This window comes from Tupaia chinensis, unplaced genomic scaffold (genome assembly GCF_000334495.1).
Source record: "Tupaia chinensis unplaced genomic scaffold, TupChi_1.0 Scaffold000251_1, whole genome shotgun sequence".
Lineage (NCBI taxonomy): Eukaryota > Metazoa > Chordata > Mammalia > Scandentia > Tupaiidae > Tupaia > Tupaia belangeri.
In genome coordinates, this window is record NW_006159731.1 from 1,920,064 (window position 1) to 1,945,138 (window position 25,075).

At 39.7% G+C, this 25,075-nt stretch overlaps 1 protein-coding gene across 1 annotated transcript in view; it reads left to right on the forward strand.

The window, feature by feature from the left end:
- The window catches only part of ANKRD55 (ankyrin repeat domain 55), a 68,298-nt gene that overhangs the window by 5,106 nt on the left and 38,117 nt on the right, over positions 1-25,075 (forward strand). The window contains exons 2-4 of the mRNA XM_006148983.2: positions 1,112-1,242; positions 5,785-5,894; positions 16,189-16,249. Coding sequence (XP_006149045.1) covers positions 1,112-1,242; positions 5,785-5,894; positions 16,189-16,249 — 302 coding nt within the window. The remainder of the gene's footprint in view (positions 1-1,111; positions 1,243-5,784; positions 5,895-16,188; positions 16,250-25,075) is intronic.

Below are 25,075 nucleotides of genomic sequence, written 5' to 3' on the forward strand. Positions count from 1 at the left end.
CTTTCCCTTCCTCACTTGAAATAAAAACATATAGAGCAGTGAAAAAGAACAGAGAACTCAGAAAAAAGTTCCCACAAATTTGCCCAACTGACCTTTGAGTTAGGTGAAAATATAGCTCAGTAAAAGAAAGGCAGCTTCTTTAACAAACGGTGCTGGGAAAATTCAATATCCTTAAGCAAAAAGGAAGAAGGAAGGAAGGCAAACATACTCAGCCTAAGTTTAAAGTTATAGAAAAATTAACTCAATACTCATTAAAGCCTTAAATGTAAACCATAAAACAATTTAAAATTTTTTATTAAAAAACAAATAGGGAGAAATCGTGTTGCCAGCTGCAATATTTCAGTAAGCACAGCAATACCATCACTTACTCATTCCCAGAGATCTTGAGGTCAGAGCTTGCAAAGAGAATCACAGTCTCAACATGAATCTCCAATCAGAAGACCTCCAAACAAGACTCAGCTGGGCAGCAGATTGTGACTGAGGTTTGCTTTCTTCCCCTAAAGGAGGGTGATGCACCTGGATTCTGCCTTATGATGCTGGGTTGTTCCAACACCTCTGCAAAGTTCATCAGAATGCATAATTTATCTCTATTTTTATTCAGGGAGAAAACACACTAAAAAAAAATCTTGGCCTATATTGATTCTGAAAATAAAGAAGTATTTCAGTACAGGTGGCCCTTTTGGAGGAATTTGTGCAACCCAAGGTGAGGTCACCGTCACTTCCCGCTATATAAGTGTGCGGACCCTGTCTGCAGCTGGAGCTGTTTTCCAAAGGCATGTCCAGATTCTACATTGTTCAAGCCAAGTCAGAGTAAACTGTCTGTTATGTCCCAAATTATACTGATTCTCAAGGCAGTCATAGGCAGTGTTTATCAATCACACAATATGCTTTAACAACCAATTATTACAAAACTACAAAAGACCATAAAAACTTCAGGAAAAAGAAATCATAGTTTATATAAATGTAGCAACAATCATCTTCATCTCCAGCCTTGTATAGTTTGACAGCTGAGTTTATATTGCAAAGAGAAAAATTAATGAACAGGCAAAGTCTGCTCATAAATTTCATTAAGTCAAACATTTTTAAGAGCTGTTGAAATGTTTCATTCCAGGATGTACACCCCTGATGCACGCGGTTTCTGGACGTCAAGTGGACACAGTGAAGCTGCTGTTGAAGATGGGAGCCAACATTAACATGCAGGATGCTTACGGCCGCACAAGCTTATGCTTAGCCACCTATCTGGTACCAAGTCTTGTCTGTCTCAGGGGCTGAGGAACGGAGTGTACTAACACTGTCATTATGGGGTGTGTCCCACTTGCAGAAGAGTGTTCTTGGATATATGCCACTCACCAATGGAAACATAAATGGAAACTTTACTCCAGTTGTTGTTAGCATCCAGTATTTAGAGTCAGTTTCATGGATTTATGCCATTTTGGCTGTAATCATTTTCTAAGATAGAGGTAATGTCACCAATGGAGATCATTTTCTATCTTAGCATTGAAATTTCCCTTGGCACACTTCTGAACTCATCTGATGCTTCTAAGGATGCCCTCCATAAATAACGCTGAGAGGGCGGTAACACTTTGAAGATCCAGTTAACATTTGTGGGGTAAGATTAGTTAAGTGGAGGCTCTAAAGATTAAGGAATGTGAGGCATGATAAGGACTGGGAAGAGTTGGGGTGGGAGTAGTGGGTGAGGGAAAAACTAGAACTTATTTTTAAATTTATTCCATGAGTGAGAGAGAGACAGAGAGATAGCACACCAAACACAGTCTTGATGTCCCAGCCTCGGGGTGGGAGTAGTGGGTGAGGGAAAAACTAGAACTTATTTTTAAATTTATTCCATGAGTGAGAGAGAGAGACAGAGAGATAGCACACCAAATACAGTCTTGATGCCCCAGCCTACCCTCAGCCTCAGTTAGCCAAATTATGGGCACATACTTTTCCAGCTTACTCAAGGATATCTCCACATGTGAATCTAGAAGCCTCCCATGTGGGTCGACCTTGAGGGATATTCATTTTACCATTGTGCGACAATGGTAAAATTACACTTTTTACACATTCTGATTAAGCCCCAGTACTAGAATGTTAAGGGTCAATACCAAGCATAGGACTTAGCCCACAGCAGCACTCAATTAAATTGTAATGGACACTAGCGACAAAGTGGATAGAGAGTGTGAGAGAGAAGAGTGTAGGAAATTTGGGGGGCAAATGGAGAGGTAAGACACTTGTGGGACACAGATAAGGTCTATTATCTGTAGATGAGGATGCGTATGGTGGTCTCAACTGGGCTGGACTGAAGTGTATATCATGCTGCGTAAAGTCTCTTCACAATCTAAATGATGTATAGTGATTTCATGTATGAATAATAATAAAAATAAATAAATGAAAAATTAAAATTAAAAATTGGCCTAATGCTAGTCCTCTCCACTAGAGACTTCATGCTTGACTTTTCTCAATTTTAGAGCAAGTGTGGTTAAGCCTTACTGAAATCCTCAAGACCCTCTCCTCTCAGATCCTCCCTATAATTCGTATGGGAGGTCCAGCAGCTGCCTTGATTTTGTGTCAAACAAGTCCTAACTGCCAAATGGAAGTCATCACTCTCTTCTCTACAATAAAGCACCAGAAATCGTGACCACTGTAGCTGCTGACATAACTTCTTGCATTTACTGCTTCTTGCTTTTGCTATTACTGTCCATTGACGGCAGTAGAGTCATCCAGGGCCAGACCCTTTAAAGGCCCCCGTTGAAGTAAAACACTTCCCCACCCTGACAAACACCCTTTCCTGACATAATCTAGTGTAGATTGCAATGAGGCATTGCCTAATTCTCACAGAGATTTTCTCCAGAACCCATTTACATTTTCTATTTGCTTGCCCTCTTTTTCTGGATGCATACACAAATCTGGGAAGAATTTTTCCAAGTGTGATTCACAGATCTCTGTGTCAATATCCTTTTGGGTGGTTATTTCAAATACAGGAGCCTGGGGTATACCCTAGACCTCTGTAATCAGATGCTCTGGGAGCAGAACTAGAGGAGTGGGAGGCAGGGTCTACATGCAAAATAAACCTTCCTGGCAATTTTTATGCCCACTCAAGTTTGAAAGCCACTGGTCTGTGCATAGAGCTCACATCCCACATCTCTGACAGGCATTTGACTGTCCTCCCAGGACTACTCCCTTCTAGCACGCCAATAATTTCTTGCTAAAGATTTTTTTTTTTTTTTTGGTATCTGAGCTAAGGAAATGAGAAAATTTCTATCATGGGTTGGAAGAAGAGAGTAGAAGTTGTTTCTAAAGTTGATTGGCACAAGCGTATAGTAAAAACAAAATGTGCTTGTTTCAAGCTTCTAAGATTAAATATTTCAGATTTGTCTGTTTTGCTGTTGTTGTTAATTGCCAGTAGTTGTGTGCACTTGCCAGACAGACAGAGAGAGAGAGAGAAAGGGAGAAAAGAACCCTCAATGGGGTGTGGTCATGCCCCAATCCCTTCTCATCTATTTCTCCATCTTCTTGGGATTTGGGGCACACTGACACATGGATCCAATGGGTTCGTCAAACTGCCAAGGCTGGGATTTGAACTGTGGTTGACCATATGGGATCCAGTTCCCTTAACTACTAGGCTATGGAACTGGCCCCCAAATTTCAAACTTTTTTGGTTGGTCCCCTATGCAAGGGACTGGGAAGAAGTCTTTCCTAAATGGCAATGGATGACTGGTACCCTTGGAGCCTAGGGAGGCAGTACCTTTGTAGATACTTCTTCAAGGAACTCATTCTAAGGAATTTCATGAGGGGAACATGCTGCATGACACCATGTACTACACTCTTACTGATGTCCCTACCTCTATATGGCTCCCCAAGGCAGGATCCCTCCCTGTAGAGGCTAACTGGAAACAGAGTGTGTCCTGGGGATTACACCGTGAAGTTCACCAGTCACTCCCTCCTGACAATATTTGACTTCAAATAGAGAGAAACTTTGTAAAAGTGGCACTGAGAAATTGTCTCCTTCATAGCTCCCAATGCAGTGTACAAGTCAGCTTATCATAGATGTGTGACCTTGTGCAAACACTTTACCTCTTTGTGCCTTTTTTCTCATTTGTAAAATGTAATAAAAACAATCCCTAAAGTTTATCACAACTACAGGAGATATACATGTAGAATCAATCAGCATGTAGTAGGTAGAAAACTCATTTGTTGGCTTTGAATAGTGACCAAGGGTCTCAGATATATTCAATAGCTTTCTGATTTTTTTTTTCTGAAGAAATAAAAAGAAAACCACATATACACACTCAGAGTTCCAGGAAATATTGCAAAATTATTAAAAACTGTCGAACCTTCCCCTACCAAAAAATCTGCTTTTTAAAAACTGTACTTCTTTGGCAACTCTAAAATTTGTCCAGCATGCCTTTCTTTTGGGTCTCCTAATTATATATTTTTTTCTTTCAGTCAGAGAACTTGATGACTTAAACACTAGCAACTGAAAACAAATTTAATACATTTGTTATCTATGGTTCAAGACTGGCTATGCCAAAAAATATTTGTTTTTACTTAAAACTTAAATATTATTGGTCAATTCTAAAAACTATATTCAATATTATAACCTATGAATTCTGATGTACTTTTGTTGATATATTTTTTCCCAGACTTGTCAAAACCACAATGTTCTTTTCTTATGCTTTTGCTGGCATTTTAGTTTTTATTGTTTCCAATATTGCACTCATAGTAGGAAATGAAGATTTCTCGTTCTCATCTTATTGGGCAGTCTGAAGCCTTAACTATACACAAATAGAAGAAGGCAGGACTCTGTTTCTGAAAAAAATAGTATTATATTATTTTTCATAATAGTAGTTTCATCTATAGTAGTCCTCCTTAGAATTGGGTGAGTAACACAAGAGGGTCTGGATGAGTGTAGAAGGCATTCTTTTCAGCAGGCAAGCCAGACCTATATAGCTATCAGTAGGGTAGTATCGGTTATAATGGCATTGAACAGAGAGGGAGGGCTAGTCTGAGATTATACCTGCCCTTTGAAAGGGGAGCAAGTGGGAAAATGATCCAACTGTAAGTGTTAACCAAGAAGGGAACAAGCATGGGATGTGACAGCATCAAGTCTCAATCTGGACAATTTATAGACAACAGGGAGTTCACACAATTTCTTCAGGAATTCAAAGATGTGTAAAACTTACCCTTTATGAAGGGATTCAGGCTATAAGTAGCAAAACGATCAGTCAATAAGGAGGCAAGGGCCCAGTCAAAGTAGAAGGGCTCAGATTAGGTTGCTACACATTGGGAGGGAGATTGACTAGAAAACACAAGATACTATCCTTGTGGTTACTAGGAGAGGAATTTGGGAGATAGGACCAAGACCTATTTATCAGACATAGATAAACTGGGTCAGAGAGTGAAGGCTGGGACTTAGAACTGACATAGGAATCCAATTCTTAGAACTGGACCATAACATCAAAGTGTACTATTGACAAGCATGATTTGGAGCTAAGTCCGCAGAATGAGAGTCCAGAGTTGGCTAATCACTCCCTAATATGTGCCACATTTGGCCCTGAGGTCTGAGTATGTAAGTGGAATACTCTAGACAGGGGGAGGGGGAGTAGGAGGGTTTCTAGGGTCAGTCTTCATCAAACATGATAAAGGTCTATAACCACTTCAAGTCAAATAAAATATGTTTTAGTCAAATCAAAGGAGGCTAGGGAAAAAAAAAAAAACTAGAGAAGGTTCATTGAACTACATTATGTGAGCTTGTTATATAATGATGTGGTTGCTCTTGTATTTCAGGGTTGGCTTGAAGGCTGTGTCAGTCTGCTCAGAAATGGTGCCAAGCACAATATCCCAGATAAAAATGGCCGTCTGCCACTGCATGCTGCCACTGCTGAGCCTGATGTGAGGTAAGTAGCCAGGTTCACAGACACTCAAGTTGGGAGGGAGGGATTCCACTTATACTGGAAGGTCATCTAAGCTATCCCTCTGTGTCTGACAAAAGCAAAATCAATTCTTTCTTCTGTTTTTTGTTTGTTTGTTTTTGCTTTTTTGTTTGTTTCCTTTGTTTTGGGGGTTGCAGCAGAGAGGACACAAGAAAATACTCTGGAATTCTTTTAAACTCTAACCTCATTCCCCTCATAATTTGATAAAATCTTTTTCTCTTAGTCTTTCACTTAAGAAGAAATGTTATTTGTCATCATCAAAATCTATACACATATGGGGCTAGCCGGTAGCATGGTGATTAAGATACTGAAATATCACATGACTGACTGCAGTTCGAGTCCCCACACCCTCACACTCTCTTCTCTGTCTCTCTCTGGTGAGTGCATGTGCCCTATGGCAAATTAAAATAATAATAATAATAATAATAATAATAATAATAATAATAAATTAAATAAGTACTTCTTTAAAATAATTCATACAAATCCTTTATTTAATTAATCAGTCCACTATTAACACAATAACTATTTACTGAGTGCTTATTATGGACCAAGCACTGCCCTAGTCCCTTACAGGTCCACAGTAAGCAAGACAGTGTCTCTGACATCACAGAGTTAGTCTGGTGAAGGAGTTAAGTACCCCACTGGTAAATGATGAAATGAGATAATTTCTGATAATGACCACTGCCATAAGAAAATTGAACAGGATAGAAGAACAGTGACTAGACAGGAAGGTTAATGCCTAAACCCAAGGTCATGCCAACATTTATAGGAATTAAAGGACAACAAAGGAGCCTGAGGCATTAAGACCAGTAGGTTAGCAGGAAAACCAGTAGTGTGTGCTCCTGGAAGACATGCGAAGAAATATACCCAAATATATTGTATGATTGAGAAGGCCACATTTTTGTAAAACAATTGAGCAACCAAGGAAAAAGTTTTGTCCAGACCAAGGATAACTTCCCATTTCTCTGGGTCTAAATGGCCTCTGTCTTCATCCTTTTGAAAGCCCCTGAGAGCAGCTGATGACAGCACTTCCTACTATAGAACCAGAAGTGTTGAGGGTACTTTCTTAGTTCCACAGGGGGTGTTTTCTATATGCCTCATCCTCTACACCCCATGTCTAGAACAAAAACATAAAACTCTGTAGGGGTTGAGGAGACCAAGGCCATAATCTTCCTAGTTGAGGGATAGCAAGATTTCTTCATTTCAATTTCTTTTACAGTAATGGAAAGGGGCTTGGGAAATTCCGGGACTAGTCCCATGGCTTGCCTCTTCTTATCTTGGACTACATCCAGAAATAACAGAAAGCTAGAAATGATCCAAAGCCCAACAAAACAAGAATATTTAGACAAGAAACAGCAAGTCCAGACAGTTAACAATCAATAGACGTCATAAAAGGATAGTTCCCTTTTGATGAATTAGAGGGAAAAGAGAAATGAATGACTTTCTTAGACAATCCACAAAAATATTCAGTCACCAAAAAATACTGTTTCCCAAGCATGGTCTTTAGAAAATAAGTTTAAAAGATATCTTGTGAGATTACTCTGCTTTGATTTTTCCATCAACATAAACTTTAATTATACTTTTTTTTCTTTTTTTAAAGAGAGACTTTTGCTCTAGGACATGTGTGCTTCCTAGGAAAGTGAGAAATCACTGCCCGGGGGGATGGCCATGCTGCAATTCCTTCTCTTCCACTTTCCTTCTGGGATTTTGGGCATGCAAGCACATGCACCCAGACTGAGGTTTTTTGTGTTTTTTTTTTTTTTTTTTTTTTTTTTTTTTGCCATCGGGCACGTGAGCTCACCAGAAAGACAGAGAGAGACAGAGAGACAGAAAGCAAGAAATCACCCTCCGGGGGTATGGCCACACTGCTATCTCTTCTCCTCTATTCCCCTCTCGGGATCTTGGGCACGCACGCACACGTGCCTGGCGTGAGTTTAATTCACCAGGTCCGGGACTCAGACTGCGGTCGACTGCATGGGAGTCCAGTGACATAGCCATTATGCTAACTGCTGGTCCCCCCAGCCTGAGTTTTTTAAGCCACCAGGACCAGGACTAAAACCGTGGTAGGCTACGAGGAGTCCAGTGATGTAACCGTTATGCCATCTGCTGGCGCCCTAATTACACTTTTATACAAATTTTTGAAGTCCCTCTTACAGATCTGCACTTAACCTGCAGAAACAATGATGATGATGAAGATAACATTGATATTTACCATGTTCTAAGCAAATCATCTCTAGATTACTTGTAATACCTATTACAATCTAAATGCTATGTAAATATATTTGCATAAAAAACAGAAAAACATCATGACTTTCCTAATGACATAATAGTTGTTATACTGTATTGATTAGGGAATGATGATGAGAAAAATATCTGCACATGTTTAGTACAGATGTAATTCATTTGTTTTTCAAATATTTCAATCCACGGTTGAATCTGAAGATGCAGAACCTGCAGATACAGAGGGATGACTGTATTACAGATGTATCTGGAAACCACCTAACATCTTTGCTCAGTTGAAGCAAAGAGCTGCTAGGAGTACCAACTCTGGAATCTGAGTGTGTTGAGTTTGGTTCTGTCTCTTGGCAGTATTATGTTGGGCAAGTTGACATATCAAGGCTTGTCTAGCTTCCTTTTCTAGAAAACAGTGTGAATACAGTACTTACCTTATTAATAAGTAGGCACAAGTAAACAAGAAAATGTACAGAATTCTGGCACCATAGCCTAGTGGTTAAAGAAGACAGACCCACATAGCTGATCATGGTTTGAATCCTGGCTCTGTTAGTAGAAAAGCATCCTGGGCATATGTGCATGTATGCCAGGCTCCAACAGGATGGAGAAATGGAGGAGAAGGGGTGGCATGACCACACATTAAGGGTGCTCTCCCTCTCTCTCTCTCTCTCTCTCTCTCTCTGGCAAGCACAGGCACCCTCTGGCAACTAAAAATAAACAAAATTTAAGAATAAATTAAGAAAGAAAGAAAGAAAAATGAAGAAAATCCATGGAAAGTACTGAACACAGCATCTAACACTTCATTCGTGCTTAGAAAGTGTGAGTGATGATGATGAGGGTGGCAACACTAGTAGTAATGATGATGATTGTGAAGAAAGATAAATAGAAATATATGCCATAGATCACTGCTAAATACCCTGCTACTGCCATCCCACCAGTTCCCACTCTGGCTTTCACCTTGCACTCAAAGATCCAAAAAGTATGTATGTAAACACAGGCTTGTGGGCATACAGGACCACATCTCACTGTCGTGCACACATATTTGCACAGAGCTTGTCAGGTGTGAAAAGCACTTCTATTTGTGTCGACTCTGGGATGTGGACTGCTGCCAGACCTCAGAGACCCATGAACATTAAACTCAACCATTCAGTTCCCCCAAAACACCCTTTGCTACCTTTGTTAGTGCATATATATGCATATTTATCCTCATCTTTTTATTTGCTAGAAGCACGTGCATTCATCAGAGAAGGTCAGAAGTAGTCCTTAATAGGGTACAGTCATGCCACAACCCCTTCTCCTCCATTTTTCCATCCTATCAGGATTTCAAGCATGCACTCACACACTCCTGATATGTTTTCCAAGCCACCAGAGATGAGATTCAAAAAACTGTTAGCCTCGTGTGATCCAGCTACCTTAACCACTAGGCCACAGAGCTGGCCGCCCTCGCCTAATCTTAAGCACTATGTACAGGCCAGAAGGTGACCTTGTGTTCAGGTATTCATACTGGTTTTTAAAGTTCATTGATTCTCATATTTCCTAATAACAAGCTCCTTCTGCTTGGTGCTCGCGAGAGGTTACTCACCGAGGAGCTGCAAAGTGAGGCTGCTATGAACAAGCCAAAGGGACATTTCAACTAGCCTTTTGCTTCCAGAGAAATTTTTGGTTCCCTGATAGAAACAATCCCCTTACAAAGCAATCAGTTCCAACCTACACCTTTAGCTGAACCCCAACTCAGCGGGATGGAAGCTAATGCGGGATAAGTGATTTATAATTATGACAAGTTGGGTTGACAAAAGCAGAGGAGCACAGGTTTCATCTCATGCTTCTCCTTCATGCTCTGAACCCTCTGCTTCTCAGCAGGTCCAAGTTTTATCCCTTTCAGCTCCCTACAGTTTTTCTTGCTCCATTGGCTGGGACATTGAGCAGTTGCCCATGTGAAAGAGGGGCTTGATTATTAAGACAAAGCTCCAAAGAGAACAGAGTTGTGTTTGGACAATGCTACCCACACTAGTGTTGGAAGGCAAGGGGCAATTTCCTCTGAAAGTAGCCACAGGACTCTCTGAAGGTCTTTTTTGTGGTCTCCATGGTTGCTGGCGGTTTCTTTTTTCTCTTCTCTTCTCTTCTCTCCTCTCCTCTCCTCTCCTCTCCTCTCCTCTCCTCTCCTCTCCTCTCCACTCCTCTCTTCTTTTCTTTTTTCTTTCCCCTGACAAAGAGCCAGCAGCTCTGTCTCTTCATCACTCTTGACTACAGCCAGAACGAGGAAGAAAATTGTTTTCATGGGGCCCAGGTGATGTGTTTTAACCTGCAGAGGACGTTTCACTACAGCACACATACATCCAGGCAGCCTCGGGGACAAGAATGGCAGATGCTGGCTTGAGAATCGTTTTTCCCACCCATCACTAGGTTGGCCAGCTCCAGATCTGAGAGCCAAAGGGGCCAGCAAAACAGAAACACTCATAGAAATAAGTTACCCTCATGATGCTCCTAGTTGATATTCTCTGTCTCTCACCAATCACCTAATGGCAATCAGAGGAGACCCAGAAGGCAGAGCGTAAAACCTTTTAAAAAGTTAATCATCATATAGAATGAATTATGGCACATAAGAGCTATTCTAAGTGTTTTGTGTGCAGTGACTCATTTAAAGTCACAATAAATCTTTAGGAAGTAGCTCTATTTTACAGATAAGATGTAATTTCTGTCATAGCTTGCCCAAGTCATGACTATTGGTATGAAACAGGGATTCTAGCCAAGGAATCTGGCCCTAGCCTCTGTGAACCTCTCTCTCATGCACTGCCTATTCGGGAGCATTCATGCCAAGTACCAGGCCTGCGGTCCTGATATCTGAGATGAGGTGAGTCTCACGTTGCTGCCTCAGAGATCAGAAAGTAGGGCAGAGTTGACAAGGGGTTCAGGGGAAGTTGAGCTAGGGAGTTATGGAAGAAGTACTCTTGGACCATCATAGCACAAAACAGGAGCTTTAAGAAATAGGTTGGGATTTTGTTCAGATAGTAGGTACATGAACCTATCAGCAGCTCAAGACAGGACAAAAATAAATCCTTAAAACTGGAAAACAAAGCCTAGAAGAAAATCAGCAAGGTTTTACTCAAAAGTCACAGAATGCTATTTCACCAATTCAGTCTCATGTACTTAATCTATCTTCTGTTGTGGTTCAATCTTCCAGATTGAATTCTGGGATACAATATTCAACTCCAGACTTGTCCCTACGATTAAGTTGGCCATTTTCTTAGTTTTTGAACTCTTATTTCTGTGTGTCTACATTTAATTTTCCTGACGTAGCACTCCCTTGAGAACTTCTTGGAGATCTGGTCTGGTGCTAGTAAATTCTTTCAAGTTTTGTTTATCTGAGAATGTTCTTGTCTTTTCTTCCCACATGAAGGATAATCTTGCTGGGTACAGTATTCTCGGTTGAAATTGCTTTTCCCTTAACACTTTGAATATATTTTCTCATTCTCTATAATGTGTCTTGGAGAAGATCTTCTTGGGTTGATTCTATTTGGGGTCCCTTGTATTTCTTGGGACTAGATCTTTGAGTGCCTCTCTAGGTTTGGAAAGTTTTCTTGCAGGATTTCATGGAATAGATTATCAATGCCCTTATGAGTCTCTTCACCCTCTGGAATGCCAATTATCCGGATGTTTGGACGTTTGATGGTATCTAGTACTTCTCGTATATTATTCTCAAATTTTTGGGCAATTTTCTCAGTCTTCGTGGTGGATTTTTCTAGGCCAGCAATTTTCTTTTCTATGTTTGAGATTCTATTTTCTGTCTGATCAAGTCTGCTTTTAATACTTTCAAGGGAGATTTTGACTTCCTGTATTATAGCCTTCATCTCTAACAGTTCCACTTGATTCTTTTGTAAAATGTGAAATTCCTCTTTCAGATCTTGCAAGAATTTCCTCACCTCCTGAAACTCGGCAGCTCCTTTCTCCTTTCTCTTCTGTAGTTCATTGTCTGTCTTCTCTTCCATCTCTGTTAGCTTCACCATTATGAATGTTCTAAATTCTTTATCAGACATTTCCATGATTTCCATTGAACTGTCTATGGATGAAGAGAAGTTTTTCATTTCCCTTGGAGGAGAGGTATTTTCTTGCTTTCCCACATTTCTTGTGGTCCTGTGGTGATTTCTAGTCATCTGATGGATGGTGTGTTTCTTCCCACACTTGAAGTTCAATCTGTCACTCCGCCACCCGGAGCCAGCCTGTTCGCACTCAGCCCGCCGTCCCCATGATGCGGGGATGCTGAGGACACTGAGGACAGACGCTGGCAGACACTGAGGACACCAGGCGCTTCCTCACTGACTCAACCCCACAACCCCACTTCTGCACCAACCATAGGCTTTCTAAATTTTTTCATTTCCACAGAAAATAACCAGAAGGTCATCCCTGCTTAAGATCTCTTTGTGTCTCATTTACTTTGTGTCTCATTTACTTTTTTATTAATTTTTCAGAAAATTTTTATTCTGTTTGCATTCAAAAAATTGGAACATTGGCAGTATATAGATAACTTCATAGAGTTGTTTGTTTGTTTGTTTTAATTTTCCAGAAGGGCATGCCTCCCCACCATAGACAGAGAGAGAGAAAGCACCCTGGCAGGGATGAGGGAGGGGGGTGGTCACACCACAAGCCCTTCTCCTCCATCTCTCCCTCCTTTCCAGAGTTTGGACATGCACACACATTTGCCTGGTGTCTTTTCAAGTTGCTGGGTCTGGAATTCAAATCACACAGTTGGCCACGTGTAATACAGCTACCTTAATATCCATGCCATGGGCTGGCTCAATTTTTATTTTTACCAAGGGCCACCTATTACATTATCTTATTTTTTTTCTTTTTTCTTTATTTATGCTTTTAATTAATTAATTTACATTCATTCACTGAGCACTGTCACAGCATTTAAAATGTGATTTCCCATCCAGAATGTACTGCATAGTGGATTAATCATACATGTTATCGTCAGTAATTTTCCATTTCTAGTTTCATATTTATTTTGCCCCTATTTCTCACTGTGTCTCATTTACTTCTAAGACAATATGATTAGTCCATCTTTCTTTTTCTTTATTGTAAGTGACAATTTAGTACTTAGGGCTTTAGGGAGTCAACTAAACAGAGAAACAATGAACATTTGATTGGAGAAGAAACTAAACAATTTTATTCTTTAAGTAATTCTTCCAAAACTAATTTCTGAATTTCCTTCATTGTCTGCCCATACATTATTCTTTATTTTCTTTATTTTCTACAGACATTTCACCCTGAAGGCTTCCAATCTCATCTGATCTCAGAAGTTAAGTAGGGTAGGGTTAGTACTGCTTAGTACTTGGATGGGAGACACCATTCTTTATCATCCTGATGAGTAGTCATTGATTAATTTATACAGCACAATTCTCCTTAGTTTCCAAACCTGGCTATTTACCAGAATTTGAGCCAACTTTCTTACACTGTGAAAACAAGGCTTTTCTGGGGCCGGCAGGTGGCGTGGTGGTTAAGAGTGCTAGACTCTCACATGGCTGACCAGGGTTTGCTTTCTCACTCCTTCCATCCCCTCTCTCTCACTCTGTCACTCTCTGGTCAAATTAAAATAAATAAACAAAGTTAAATAAAAACAAAATTCTTTTAAAAAAAAGAAAAAAAGAGGCTTTTCCCCAGACCTACTGAGTTAGAAAACCCAAGTACAGAGTCCAGGTATTTGTTGTTTCAGAAAATCTTTCCAGGCAATCTGAGATGGAGCCAGGGCTCAAACTTCTATATTAGGTGTTCTAAAAATAGCATTTATTGTGTTTCAGGCATGCTCTAAATGCTTTATGCATATGAATTTATGTAATCTTTAGACTGAGCTATTAAATGGGTACTTTTGATTCCCTCCATCTCACAGATAAGGAGAAAGCTTAGGCACCGAGGGTAAGTAACTTGCCTGAGGTCCCAGTTCATCAGTGGCAGCCAGCAGGCTGGCTCCAGAGCCTGGGCCCCTAACCACTGTCTATGCTCAACTGCCTCTCTCTCACAGATGGAGTTTTGATCTTAGTCAATCTTAGTTTGATCTTGAGTGAGAAATGAAGGGATTGTGGAGTGACCATGCCCCATGGTGTGGTGGGGAGGACTCCTTGCTTTCCATGTCTCTGGCAAGCACATGCACCCTCTGGCAAATTAAAAAAGTAAAAATTAAAAATACCATTATTCATTATGTAATGTTAAAGTTGAGTGATCTGAGTGCTGATGTGAAGTCAGATGAAGTTTCTGAAAATTCTAGATAAGCTGATTGTGGAGAATATTGCACATTATCAATAGATTATGGATAGCAAATGAAGGAGAATAGCAAATGCAGCATTGTTTGTAACGGGTATGTACCCACAAGTTACTGGGTCATATGGTAATTGTTCAACCATATGTCTCTAATAAGCCCACGTGCCCTCCAACAAATAAAATGTACATCATTTTCTTAAAAAAAAAAAAGTTTGATCTTGAGAATCACTCAGAGTTGTTTCACACTGATTACTGTCATCTCGTGCTTAGATATTTGTATATTTTACAAAAAATGATGAATACTTACAAATGCTGAATACTTCCTAGTATAATCCGTGCATTTAAAAGCCATGACATGTGTGGGAACCAGCAGTTAGTGTAATGGCTATGTTGCTGGACTCCCACGTAGTTGACCACGGTTCGCATCCCGGACCTGGTGGCTTAAAACTCACGCCAGGTGCGTGTGCGTGCATGCCCAAGATCCCGAGAGGAGAATGGAGAAGGGATTGCGGCGTGACCATCCCCCCTGGGGAGTGATTTCTCGCTTTCTGTCTCTATGTCTCTCTCTGTCTGTCTGGTAAGCGCATGTGTCCTAAAGCGAAAACCTCTCAAAAAAAAAAAAAAAAAAAACCATGATGTGTACCTAAAAGTAGTAATTGGAAAGCACTCTATAAATTTATGTAAAATGAATAGGATAAGCCTTTGATGATTTTGATTCTTAACATGCATGTATGGGTGACACAGGACTGGTGAGTAAGATGAGCCTTAGGAGGCAGGCAGGAGGTATGGTGGTTAGGGGCGCTAGACTCCCAAATGGCTGAATGTGGTTCAAGTCCCAGACCTGCTGGCTTGCTTTCTCACTTTCCCTCTTTCTCTCTCTTGCTTTCTCACTCTCCCTCTCTCTCTCTCTCTCTCTCTCTCTCTCTCTCATTCACTCTGTTCCTCTCTGATCAAATTTAAATAAATAAATAAATAAATAAATAAATAAATAAATAAATAAAATAATTCTTTAAAAAAAGATGAGCCTTAGGATTTCCTTTCTCTTTTCCTTTGGCTCTTCCAGGAGCACTAAGATGGAGAGAACGTAGGAGCAGAAGACAGGTATTCCTCATAGGCACCTTCTTACCTGAAACACTGGCTTCTTTTCCATGTGCCTTTTCTCCAGAAAAAATGGAAAAGATTCTCATATTCATTTGAAAGTTTCCCACTAATTTATTTATTTTTAAAAAAATTTTTTTGTTTATTACACACCAGGTACATGTGCATACCCAAAACTCCAAGAGGAGAATGAAAGAAAAGGGGTTTGCAACACTCTCATTTCCCGTCTCCCTCTCTGTCTCTCCAGTGAGTCAGTGAGCCTCATAACAATTTTTTTTTAATTCTTTTTTTGCAAGAGGGCATGCGAGCTTGCCAGAGAGAGAAAGGGAGAGGAAGAGGGAGAAACCATCCCCATTGAGTTATGGTCAATCTCTTCTCCATGTCTCCATCCTGTAAGGATTTGGGGCACATGCAAACATAGACGTGGCCTATTTTTCTCAATGCGGCAAACTTCCTGTCTCTGGCAATTATGTGTTGGGGTGTGTGCCACCTGCTCCCTGTGTGTTTCAAACCACTAAGGCCAAGAGTTGAACTGCAGTGGGATCTAGCTCCCTTAACCACTAGGCCTCAGGGCTGGCCTGAAACTGATTATATTTCTAATTCCATGTTCTTGTTACCGATTCTACAAGCACGACCGTCTGTTCTTTTAAACTGCTTCTCCTATTTTTCCTTACAGGCTCCTAACAGTCCTGTTGCAACAGTCAAACCTCAGTGAGATAAATCATCAGGACAATGAGGTGAGTCTGTTCTCTCAAGCAACAGGGGAAAATTTGCATGGAGGGTGGAAGGAAGGGCTTTTCTGAGCCTCTGTGCTTCCTCTCATATGGTACAGGGAGGTGATAGAGCACACTTTTGTGTTCCTGCCCTGAAAAGGAGGCCTGCATCTTTCTATTAATCTTCAGGCAGAAAATTATTTCCACCATGGGTGTGGGTAGCATCTAATAAGGAAGGATTTTATTGCATTAAGTACTTAAGCATTTATCAAACAACTGAAATTCTGTAACTTCCTCTAGACAGTGAGATATATATATTGTTCTCTCTCATCCTCCGAGTCCCAGAAACTTAGATGGCCGTCAACGCCATCATTCGTGCCCCATCTGAGTGATGTGATGGAGAGGTAACAATTCCAGACTACCTGCTCCAGAGGCCATGTTATTAACCTCAGTGATCACGATTGCTGCTCCCGTCATGTTACAAAGATAATATTGTAGATGGCTTCCTACAAGACAGTTCAGCACTCTTGAGGAAGCGTGGGTCAGGCACTAAGCAGAGCTGCCCCAGAGTAGCTTATGGTTTTATTAGATCCACTCTGAGTAGAAATAACTTTCATTTGCCAGATGATTTCTTTGACAAGCTTCTTTAAGCTTCTTAAAATAAATTTCAATATCTACTTTTTAATGAAATTTTATATAAACGTGCTTGGTTTGGCTGCACGTTAGTAAGAATATCTGACAATCTTAAGTCTGATAACACTAAAAACACTTTTACTCAAACATGCCATAGGAAACTATTTTCATGGAATCCAGCTGGCCATTGACGATGAGTTGGGACAAGCCCCCTAGTATCTTTTACTTGAGCTGGACCCCTCATCTGTGAAGAGCCTTCTGAATAAAGGCCTCCTCCGGGCTGACATTAATGACCACACCAGAAAGCCCCTGCTTCTCAGCCTGGGTCTGAGGTTGGATGCCTTACAACTTTGTGGTCACATGCTGCTTTAGTCCCCCATATCTTTAGTGGTTTTTAAAGCCAAACCCCAGAGGAAAGAGAACTGCAGTGTTTTAAGCTTCTGCTTTAAAACTGAGAACCAGAACTTAGATAGTATATTCTGATCTCTCTCTGCCCATGGTGTGAAAACAGGGAACTCAAGGGACTACAGTTTATGTAGCAGATTGAGAACTTCTAGACTTTAGGCACACTGCCAACCACTCTCTCCACCTCCAATCCCTGCCTTCACTCCCCAAGTTGGGCCTTATTTATTATAAAAAGATGGCACATGCAGTCTTTCATACCCTAAAGCTAAATTCCTCTGATAGACCAACTCTATCCACCCATCAACTGAATTAACATCCCCCAACAAAGTCCTAGTTCCCTATTTCCTCCACCCAGGAGGCCCCTGGCTGGTAAAGACAATGAAAGTAGACACAGATGAAAGTAGATACAGATCTTTCTTTTCTTTTTCTTTTTTTCTTTTTTTTTGGAGAGGTTTTTGCTGTAGGGTGTGTGCACTCGCCAGAAAGACAGAGAGGGACAGAGAGATAGAAAGCAAGAAATCACTCCTCCAGGGAGATGGCCATGCCACAATCCCTTCTCGGGATCTTGGGCATGCACATACAAGCGCCCAGCGCGAATTTAAACCACCGGGTCCAAGACACAAACTGCAGTCAACTACATGGGAGTCCAGCGACATAGCCATTATGCCAACTGCTGGTCCCTGAAAGTAGACACAGATCTTTCTAAGAGCGGTCATTTTAATACCTGGAAGCTAGCATGTGGTTAAAGTCGGAACAGTCCGTGGTTTCTCCTCATGCAAAGTGACCTCTGAGAAAAGACTCCTCCTGCTAGTACATCGCATTTGGACCCATAGAGTTTCAAACTCAGAGAGCAGGTCCCACAGAGCAGTAGCCTCAAAAGGAACACTTCCTACTCAGTGTCACAGCTTCCTCTTCAGTGACCTCCCTCTCCCTGCCATAGCAGGTCTGAAATCCATCTGAAAACTGCTAATGCTTCCCTATGCTTTTTGTACCGTATGCACTTTAATTACATTTATATTCTAAATACATAATATATATTTATACATGTGTAACTATTTCTCGATGTATTCTATATTTATATATATATGTTTATGTATATATGTGTATTATATATGTATATATATGTAATATATATATATATATATATATAAATAGTATGTGAGTGTGTGTGTATGTATTTTTTTGGTGGGGGAGGTCATTGTGTGAGCCAAGCAGGATAAATTTGCAAGGGCTCCTAGGTCTCTGCCATTAGGAAGTAAGGACAATGGAAAGAACACAGCTTAGTCTTTCTTTGGTGGCATTCCTCTATTTGGCTTCTCAGTTTTTGTTTTTTGGTTTTTTAATTGCCAGAAGGTACATTCACTCACCAGAAAGAGAGAGGCAGAGAGAGAGAAAACATCTCCCCCCTGGTACAAAGTCATGCTGCAGTACCTTCTCCTCTACTTTTACATCCCGCTTGGATTTCAGGCACACATGTACATGTACATGTTCCCAACATGTTTTGCAAGCCACTGGGGCAGGGATTCACACCACAGTCCTCCATAAGGGGTCTGGCTCCCTTCATCACTAGGCTATAGGGCTGGCCCAGGCTTCCAAACATTTTGAACAACCAGTCTCCTCTTCTCCCCATCTCTCAATCAATGAGCTGCAAGCACAGGTAGTCTCCATTGCATGAAAGCAGGAACAATTAAAACATACGCACGTGTGCACACGCACACACACACACACACATACACACACACACACCCTACATCTGCTAAATACCCGGAAGCAAACATAGCAAAGCCAAATGCAATGATGGAAAAGATAAAGCAGTGCTAGTGAAGCATCCGGTTCCCTAAAGGCAAGAGGAAAGGGCAAGGCATACTCCTACACAGCTTAATAAAATTATTTTCCAGGAGTAACTAAAGGAAAGCTTCCCGAGCTTATCATAATAATGGTTAAAGATAAAGAAGCAATTAATAGAAATACAACTTCCTTAACAAATACATGAGAAAGCTGAAATTAAAGAAGATGAAGAGAGATGAAGGGAGAAAACAAAGATTATTTTTGGAAACCATTCTATAACTGTTCAAGCAAAATGAAACATGAGGTATCACTTTAGAGAGTGTCCTGACAGGAGTTCAGTGACTTAGAAAAGTTCTTTTATATGATTAGTTTTTACTTAAATTAGTAATACGTGAACACATTTGCTTTATAAAACCTTAAATATTACAAGAAATACTAGAAAACCTGCCGTCTTTGTCCAAAATGCTATTTGATGTGTCTTCTTCCTAATTTTTAGATATATGCATAGAATAGAAACTGTGGAGTATAACAGTTATGCCTTGGTATTGGTGGGCTCCCCTCTAATCCCGACCCCATAGATACCAAATTTCATGGATGCGCAAGTCCATTATATGAAATAGTGTAGCAGTTGTATATAACCTATTACATGGTATAGCCAAATGCTTTAAATCATCTCCAGATTACTCATAATATCTAATTTCTAATGTGATTCTATGTAAATAGTTGTCATACTGTATTTTTTAATCTATATTATTTGATAGATGTATTGTTATTTTTTGTTTTAATATTTTCGATTTACAGTTTGTTGAATCCATGAATGTGGAAGCAGTACAAATGTACATAAGAAACACCATACTCTGCATGTTTGTCAAACTGCAATTAAGTTTAGATTGTTTTCAATTTTCTACCATCATAAATAATATTCTGAAAAGTATTCTTGTACAATCCTCTTTGAGTATTTCCTGCAAGCATTTTTCTAGGAGAATTGTTGGATAGGGGAGTATATATTTATATATTTTTACTACACACTGCCTAGTTGTCCCCCAAAATAACTACTGATTTATAGCCCCACTAGTAGTGTCAGTAGTGTTGTTTCCTGTGTGTTGCTGGATATTCTAGTTGTTGTTTACTTGCAGTTCTCAGAATTCTGGGATTGTGCATCGTTTCATTGGTACAATAGTCTTTTTTATATCTCCTTTAGAAACTTGCATTTTAAATAATTTGTCCATGGACCTATTAGATTACTTGTCATTTTCTTATTGATTCATAGGAATTTATTTTATTTTCTGAACATTAATGCTTTGTCTGCTATTAGGTTGTATATATTTTTTCACAGCCTTGCCTTTTTTTTAGAACTATCCAAAATGTCTTTTCATGTACAAGAATTTTTCAATGATATAATCAAAATGATCATCCTTGTCTGTTATTGTTTTTGCTTTTAGTGTCCTTTTAAAGAAGGTATTCCTACCCTAAGGACTTAATCACATTTTGCTAATTTACTTTTGGTTTGTTACAAAATTTTGCTTAATAGGTGGTTTCACTTCTGAACTCTTTGTTCTGTTTCAATAATCTGTTTTTCCTGTTTCATTAGTCATGTTGCTTAATTGTAAAGTGAATTATTTAGAAGTTGTCCACACTGCAGAGTTCAGTGCTGTGGAAAAGGCACTACAGGTCCAAATGTCCTTTGTGCTTTTGTTCTTCAATCAGGACCCCAAAGAAATCACAGACATAGAGAGAGGTTTGTCTCTTGCAGCTAGTGGGAATTAAGAAATTGCTAAACTACTGTAATCTAACCTCTCCTGTTCAGATATTAGGTTTTGTAGGAAGAGTGCCTCATTAAGAGGGCTATAAGCTATTGCCATCTGGGTTAGAAGTTTGAACGCATTCATCCAGAGAATCACTGTTATGTATAGTATTTAGGATGTATTGTTGATCCTTTATAAATGCATGTTCTTATGTAAGTACATTTTTGTGAGCATTTTGAAAACCTAAACTTAACAGCACTCTGAGAAAATAAATTCAAATTGCAAAAACAGATGTGAACTTTTGGACATAATTCTTAGCATTAATTCCATTTAACACATTCCTAAGATAGAAAAACCACAGGCAAATATTGGGCACTATAAAGGCAAAATCAAAGGAAGAGGGAGTCCCTGACTCTAGAAATCTTTTTACTTTGCAGTAAGCAAAGGTAAAATAATAAAAGAAAATATTTTAATGCATCAGAGTTTTTACCTTAAAGATGAACATCTTTAAAATGTGGAGTGGCATTACCATTGATTAGGAGCCTTCACCTCCCTCCTCCACCAAACCTATAATTCTACAGGCAGACCTTATCCCTAGACTCTATTGTAGCTCAGTAACTTGCACATGAAAAGGCTCAAAAAATTTATATATACAGAGCTGGATGGTGGCACAGTGGTAAAACACAATGCTCTGTAGGCATGTACACATGAGCCCAGGCCTAGATGAAGCTGGTGGTTGGGTCATAGCATCAAAACCCTTTTGGGGTGTTATGTCTCTTGTTCTCCTCTTTTAGTTATGGAAGAGATAAATGAATTTTATAAGTTTGTGGAAATATGGAATGCAAGTGCAAGTTTATTTTTCTAATTTTATATATATATGAGAGAACAAAGAGAGAACTAAATTAATAAAATTAAATACAAAGAGAGACAAAGAGAGAATTAAATTTAAGAAAAATCGTGTTATTTTATTTTAGAACCCTGTCTCTTTTGTTTTGATGACAATTCAATTGCCCATTTTATTTACTGTACTTGACTTCAGGTGACTTCTAATTATTTCCAAAATCAACTCTCAAAAAAAATTGTTATTTAAGATCTTTAAAAATGTACTATAGAGGGACAGACAGTGATGCAGCAGTAATGCAGCTGGACCCACAATGGAGGATCCCTGGTTCATGTGCTAAGGCCACTTTGTACTCTAAGAGAACTTGATCTGGCCCGGCTGAGGCTGGGGATGGATCATGGCATAAAGACCCTGTTAGTGATGTTTCTCCTTCTCTTACTCTGTACCAGAGGAAACCAATAAATAAATGTTAAGAAAAATTCAAATATGAATGCTTATGAAAAAATAATAAATAAATTTAAAAGTGTACTATAGACTCTAGAGCTGGGGTCCTTACTCATTTTTGTAACACGAACATCTTTTGTGTGCTGGTGAAGACTAACAATCCCTTTTCAGAAAAATGTCTGAAATTACATAAAATAAAATATATAGGATATATAAATCAATTATAGTAAAATACAGTTATCAAAATATTTTAAAGAACATATTTGTAATAATAATATGCTAGCCTTTTATTAAACAAGACTGGGTGGTGAAACCAATAACTCCTGCAGTTTTGAAGTAGTGATGCATGTAAATAATATTTTGAGATATCTGTAATAGCTAAGGTGATGATAAAGTATCTGTCATTTATAGTGGTGACAAGATCACAGGGATTATTAACCCCAACTAGGTGTTGTTGCCTATATTCATAATATTATAGAAAAAGATACTACAAGCAGCAGTTAGTGAAAATAAAGATGAAGGACCAGCAGTTGGTGTAATGGCTATGTCACTGGACTCCCATGTAGTCGACTGGGGTTCGAGTCCTGGACCCAGTGGCTTAAGCTCACGCCAGGAGCGTGTGTGTGTGTGTGTGTGTGTGTGTGTGTGTGTGTGTGCCCAAGATCCTGAGAGAATGGAGGAGAAGGGATTACGACATGGCCATGCCCCCTGGGGGGTGATTTCTCACTCTCTGTCTCTCTGTCTCTCTCTCTTTCTGGCGAGCGCACGAGCCCTATAGCAAAAACCTCTCCAAAAACAAACAAAAAGATGGAATTTATCTCTCCAATGGAAGCTCACACAAATCCTTATTTCTGTCTATAGACAGAACCCCTATTCTAGTGGCAATTCCAAAAGAGATCCTCTAAGGGACCAGCAGTTAGCGTAAAGGCTGTGTCGCTGAACTCCCATGTAGTCGACCGCGGTTCACGTCCCAGACCCGGTGGCTTAAAACTCAACGTCAGGCGCGTGTGTGTGCGTGCCTGAGATCCTGAGAGGAGAATGGAGGAGAAGGGATTGCAGCGTGGTCATCCTCCCTGGGGGAGTGATTTCTCACTTTCTGTCTCTCTGTCTCTCTCTGTCTGGCGAGCGCACGCACCCTATAGCAAAAACCTCTCAAAAAAAAAAAAAAAGAGAGAGAGAGAGATCTTCCAAAATTGGTTTGAGCAATGAATGGAAGGATTATACAACTTCCTACGGTGATCTACCTGGAGCAGCGCTTATTTTATTCATTCAGCAAAATATTTTTTAAGTACTTATCATGTCCCATGTAGGCTTTATCCTTGCTCTACTAGAGTTCACAATTTTGTGCAGAAGAATGTAAGTGTTCTGTTCTGTTGAAAATAAACACAATAACAGGCCTCTACTCTAAAGATTTTTACAAATTTTTCTTGTTAGAATTTGCTCCTATACTTCCATGACCTAAGTTTATTTCTGTTCTTTGTTTTTGTTGTGCAGTCATACCTCATTTAAATTATGAGAATTTCCATTACAAAGATTTGTATGTTTTATGTCCCTAGATTATTCTTATCATCATTATAGGGATAAAGGTGAGTATTTTTAAAGAATGCCATTATTAGTGGCCATTCCTAACATCCTAATATTTAACCTCAGATTATTTTTGTTCTTCAGTTATAATCTTTGGGTATTGCAATGTTCACTGTTTAGCCTGATCGAGAAACTCCAAAACAAAGACAATGAATCAATGTACTAATTTTTCTAAGCTATAAGGTTTTTTTTCCAAATAAAAATAAGAGAAAATAGCTTTCACTACAGAGTATGTAACACCACCTAGTTTTTAAAACTAGATGTGCTTTTAAAGTACATCATCCATTTCATTTTTTTGTCTTAGGGAGACCCTTCATAACTTTTTGTGATCATATGTGGTTGAAGGATTTGAGTATGTGAATTATTAAATGTCATCCAGAGCCAAACTGACATCTGTGAAATTCTAAATCCCTCAGGGGATCTTGAATTGTTTTGCTAACCTCTCAGCCACCTGCTCTAACTCTGTCTCCCGTGCATCAAGATTGGGGATGCACCAAGCACCAGGCCACATCATTTCTCGCTCTGCGCCTGTCAATGTTGGGCTGCAGTAGGTCCAAAAGTACAGTTCTGAAACATGAAACCTGCTAAGCACTAAATCAGATTTCTGGTTCATAAAAACACAGAAGTTACAGTGGTTTTAGAGGGAAGAAGAAAAAAAAAGTTCTGAGAAGCTTATAGGAACTTGTAAACCCTTAACTGAAATCGTGGTAGCACAGGTTCAAGACACAGAATGACTCACTGCACAAACGTGCTCTTTCAAAGCAAGCGTACTATGCACCCAGCAGCTGTAATGCACATTTAATCCCATATGCAATCTGAAAACAAATCCTAAATCAACCAAAATTTAGCATCCTTTCCAAACATTCTGGAGAGCTTTTCTTAACTAAACGTGAGCTACTCTCTGTTCTTTGAGCCAATACTTTTTGTTTTTCAAAAGAAGAATCCTACTGTCACCAGAGCCATAAGGGTACTTGTTGCAGGACATCTGCAAAAGACTCCTAGATTTTTCTGCTCCTAGATTTGAAGGCTCAGTTGTCCTCAGTGGAACACCAGGGAGCACCCGAGAAAGGTCCCCACCGTTTGGACGCATTTGGCTGCTTGCATGTAACAGACTGATTTTAAACTTGCCCATGAGGAAGTCTGATAGCCTGCCATTCACTACTTGTTCCAGTAAGCATGTTAATTTCTTGAACATCTACTGTGTGCTTTGCGCTCAGTGCAGTGAGCATGCTACAATGAATACCACACGGCCTCTGCTTTTATAAGCATTACAGCTTCATCATGATTTCTGTCACTGCTCAGGGCAGACACCAGTTGCCAAACCTGAAGCCTGTCCCTTACAGGGTCACCAGAATCTTAACACTACTACACCACTTGCAGGCTTAGAGAAGCTGAAGGAAGGAGGCAGTT